The 5,000-nt window shown below is 35.3% G+C and overlaps 1 protein-coding gene across 8 annotated transcripts in view; it reads left to right on the top strand.

The window, feature by feature from the left end:
- The window catches only part of foxp2 (forkhead box P2), a 162,020-nt gene that overhangs the window by 142,082 nt on the left and 14,938 nt on the right, over window positions 1-5,000 (top strand). For all 8 annotated transcript variants that reach the window (XM_066724687.1, XM_066724683.1, XM_066724682.1 and 5 more), the window contains 2 exons: window positions 1-59; window positions 1,338-1,421. The exon at window positions 1-59 is cut by the window's left edge and continues 29 nt beyond it. In XM_066724687.1, the coding sequence (XP_066580784.1) occupies window positions 1-59; window positions 1,338-1,421 (143 nt within the window). The remainder of the gene's footprint in view (window positions 60-1,337; window positions 1,422-5,000) is intronic.

The following is a 5,000-nucleotide window of genomic DNA, read 5'->3' as shown; positions in this document are numbered from 1 at the left end:
ACAGAAGCACCGCGCAGTGTCGTGTTCAGATGCAAGTCGTACAACAGTTAGAGATACAGGTACTTCTGCCACACAACAATCTTTTGTCTATTATATAGTCAATCATGGTCTATATCAGCCTTAATAGAAGTCTGTATTACTTTTTGATTAAATTCCTGTGCCACTAATTGTGTTACTTTTTCATTTGATAAAAATGCATTTATTGTACTTAATATAAATTATGTGTGTTTAAACCTGACGGAAGCAGTAATAAAAGTAACTATTTTAAGAAGATAGTGCCTAACCTCATTAACTTGACCGTGTATTCAGTAATTGTAATACTGTATTCATGCGCCAAACCTAATTTTACATTGAAAATGTTTTTAAAATGTGTAAACAATTGTATTACACTGTCAAATATGGGACGAATTGCCTTTTTAATGATCTTAATTGTGAGCCATGTTTTCTGTTTGCCTGTAGCTTGTAATATATACTGTTCGTTACTTACCCAAACACATCCGTGCTCCATTTCCACACGGTCGTACGCCTCACGGGTTGTTTTTTTATGTTATTGTTATTTATGTATCAGATTTAAATCTGCCAAAGAAAGTGGCTTATGTGTAAAGAAAAAAAGAAGTATTATTGCTGACATAAAAAACCTACAAAAGCTGCTGCCAACAGTGTGACCAATTATGGTAGTTTTGCTGTGTTTTTGAGCCCCAGTAAGGTCCGACAGTCATAATGAGACCCAGTGCAGTGGAGACGCCGCCTCCGTGGCGGAGTTCAGCTTTTCACACTGCCTGGGCTCTGTCACTCTATTGAATTAGATTGATGATGGCAGATTGCAGGGGCACTAACTGGACCTCCAAGGGAAAGGATGAAGTGTGCAGGCAATCCTTGCAGGCACTCTGCTTGGAGGACCCTTCACCCCTTCACAGCTGTTGGCACTAGTCCATTCCTAACAGTGTCCACAGGACTTTAAGTAGACACCGAGGACCTTCTAATTTATGGTCTTAGTAACTTGTTACTGTCAAAGCATCTGTGACCTAAATTCTGTTATTGACAAAAAGATGAAGTGTTATTTGTTTTTCCTGACCTTTTACCACCCCCATACTACTAGGGACCCCCCCACCACACACACGCGCACACTCCCTCTCTTATGGTTAAAGTCTCTGTTTGTTGCAGGCGAGCACAGAGATCGGGCCTTTTTATATGCAGGATTCATTACACAGAGACAAGCTTGATATCAAGATGTATCACTGTGGTAAAATAACAGTATCAGTCATTTCTAAAATGCTCTGCGGCCTCACTTTTTTTTTTTTTTTTTTTTTTTTTTTCTCTCCACTTTTCACTTACAGCTTTCTAAAGAACGTGAACGCCTTCAGGCGATGATGACCCACTTGCACATGCGACCCTCAGAGCCCAAGCAGTCTCCAAAACCCGTGAGTGCATATTGCTCCATAAACAGTAAATAGGACAGTAAATGTATCGGGCAGAAAATGAACAATTTAGCCACAGTTAGACAACATTGAAAGTGATGAAGTGATGAAGTGTGAAGCAATGACAGCAAAAGCAAAATGCAATAGCTTTTTAAATTGTATGTTTCTTTAAAAGTAATGCTATGTTATACAAATCCTATCAGATCTTCGCGGCAGGTGACACTAAACACAATACACCCATAAGTGTACAAATCACTGCCTTGAGTCTGTTGCCAAAATGTTAGAACATCTTACTGTGATAGATTTACTGTTCAAAACAACCTGTTGGCCAGCAATTGCTGTTTAGCTGTGTTACTAAGGTAGCACTTAGAGCAGTATGAAGCCAAAATGATCTTTCTTATGTTTTATATTGAAAAAAAGCTAAAATGTTATTTAACTAGCAGGAGCTATTGAAGCTAAAGTGAAGGAATATAACATGTTCTATATTTGTAATTTTAGCTGCCTTTTACAGTACAGTGAAATTGATATACACATTGGAATAGAAAAAAATGAAAGCGGATCCAAAAGTGACTACAAAATCTCTGTCTCGAGTACAAATTACTTGTCCTCATCCTTTTCATGGCTGTGTCTGATAATGGGCTTTTTTACAATGCAGGGGATATTTTTAAGGAAATATTTAACGTTTAAAAGCAGTAAGCTATTTTTTTTTGTAAAAGTATATGTATAGATTCATATAATGCTATAATTCTGTTTACAAATTACCAGCATTTTATTTTGTTATTGCAGTAATGAACAATTATTAACGAATAATGCGTTAGAATTTACCATATGAGCCAGTGTTTTTTCTGTATATATGTTCTTATGTTATATATATATATATATATATATATATATATATATATATATATATATATATATATATATATATATATAGTGTGTGTGTATGTATGCATACACACAAGTGGAAATTAAGCCAGCAGCGGTTTGATAAACACTGATGATAATGATTTCTGTGTATATGTATATATAATATACACACACACACATGTACACATATATATAATTTTAAATTTATTTTTTAATATCTCTTACAAAACAATGGATTCTGTAATTACTAAGCAAGCATTTTTGACATAATTATTTATTTGACAATATCAGGTACTTAAAAATCTTTTTGGGGACAAAACATTGTTATTATGTTATGCTGCTGAGTAACGCGTCTCATTTCAATAGAATAATTTTCCTCATCACTTCCTATCGTATAAAGTAGATAATCACAAGATAGAATAATTATCCCGTAAATCCATCAGGAATCTGCCGCTCGTTTTTTCCAATTAATTATTCAATCAGTAATTTTTTTTAAAACTCCAGCAGCGTGGTTACATCTACACTAATAAAGAATTTTCAGCCTATAATCCAAAACAGAATATGAATGAATAATGTAAATGAAGTATTACATTACATAAACCACACATGAAAGAATTGCTAATTGCATTTGATGGTGGGCAATTAATACAGAATCGCAGATGAGCAGTTTAAAATGAAACCGCAGTTTAAGGTTCCCATTGGAGCTGGGCATATCTAAAGTGCTATATTGCACTGTTGGTCTTCAATTGGCTTAAAAGAATAAAAGTGGGTAATATACAAAAACTAAAATTTATATGCTGTACAAAAGAAGCTTCATAATTGATATCATAGTACAGATTTATGTCCTCATATGCAGAGGCTGAGTTGAAACAGCCCACACATTTGATAAATATTAATAGTATGAATTTATTACCAAGGAGAAATGAGCACTGTTGGTTCATCACGGCACCCTTAACAGCTATCAGTACATGAACACAAGGTGCAACTGCACTGTCTATTATATGACCCCATTTACTCTCTGAATGGTACTTCATTAAATGTTACCTTTTGGCCATGCTATGGATGGATGAAAATCAAAGTTATCAAGGCTGCAAGTCCTGAATAATGAGTTTTACCCAACCTTGAATATATTCAGATGAGCTGGGGTGGCTAAGTGCTCATCCTGGCTTTTACATGCTTTTTCTCCGTTATGTTTAATAAATTCCATTTTGCCGGCGCGAGATTGTATGCCTGCAAACATGTTCCGCTTGTTACTGGAGCTGGCAAAATATGTTGGCCTAACACTATAAATATACATGTTACACACATGCTTTATAAGAAGATTTATTATGAATGGCTCTCTATATGTTTGACAACGTATTGAAACCCTTTGTTATTATCGGTGCTGAACATCTGACACATAATTACAACTTCATATTTTATTTTGCTTTCGCTTTCCGGGATGCATTTAACTCGGGATTAAGCGCCAGGCTCTCGTAAAGGCAGAGTTTGTTTCCTTGACACGAGTTTTAATAAATTATATTTCGCTGTATTATTTACATCGGCTGCACAGTACAGTTCTCACAAATGTTGGCTGCCCTAAAGCTTTTAACCTCTGTTTTAATGGTTTTAAAATATTCGCTCACGTTCGCCAGAAAAATAAAATTAGGGTTTAATTGGTGAGATTGTAATGAAAATCTATATTGAAGAGGGTTTAAATTTGTAGTCTGTGTTTTATTTGAGTCTATTACATTAAACTGCACCTCACACTTGTAATGCTTTGTACACACAAAAGCTAACACACTACAAATATATAGAAAGATGATAAAGATGTATTTAAATGTATCGAGACCCATATATAAACAGTGCTCTGCACCGTGAGGCTGCATATTGCTACTGCTGTGATGCCACTGTAGCCACAATACAAACACACAACCCTTCTAAATAAAGTCATTAAACAGCATTATCTTTTTTTTTGTAAACCTAACAAAGAAACTGCCGTCTCATTCTGCCAGCTTAGAGAGCAAGCTGGAAAACAGTTTGTGGTTTATTGGGAACAGATGCACGTGGGGATGCCTTCAGGGTGCCAGTCGTTATTATAAGACTGTTAATGTGCTTCTGCTGGCTGCTACCCAAGAAAGAACAATTAGCTGGCATATGTTAATTTTTGTTTCCCTAACAAATCTCCTTATTCCTGGTATGTGTAAAACATCCCCACGATGAATGATCAATCAACCTTCAACTCCTCGTTTTCTCTCGATAGAAGATGCATCTGATGACTGAAACAGCAGTTAGGAACAAACACGTGTTTTTCAATGGCTTTAGTCGGTTTTGCGTGTTTGTGAATAGTTTTAAATATACTTTACACAGGATACATTTCAAAGGAAAGTCACATTGTTGTTATAGAGAATAAACGGGGATATTGGCACTGGTTATAGTTAAATTCTCTGAATGGGATACTGTTTGTGACTAAATCTACGGTAAATATGACAGGGATTTGAAGTGATTTTTTAATTTTAGGTGAACAAAGCTTTATTTCAGGGAGCAATAAAGGGCAAACTGATAAGTAGTTTGCATACAATCTATCCTTTTTCCTTTTATCATACTGTGACACCCACTTTCCAGGGTACATCAGCATTAAGTGACACTGTAATCATAAATTGAAAATGATACTTCCAGAAGAGTTGGCAAACTTGACATTTCATTATATTTGTTAACACATGCCACAAATGATTG

The sequence above is a fragment of the Amia ocellicauda genome, chromosome 15 (assembly GCF_036373705.1).
Source record: "Amia ocellicauda isolate fAmiCal2 chromosome 15, fAmiCal2.hap1, whole genome shotgun sequence".
NCBI classification, from domain to species: Eukaryota; Metazoa; Chordata; class Actinopteri; order Amiiformes; family Amiidae; genus Amia; species Amia ocellicauda.
The sequence above is the reverse complement of the archived record's forward strand: the minus strand, read 5'-3'. Positions and strand labels throughout refer to the sequence as shown.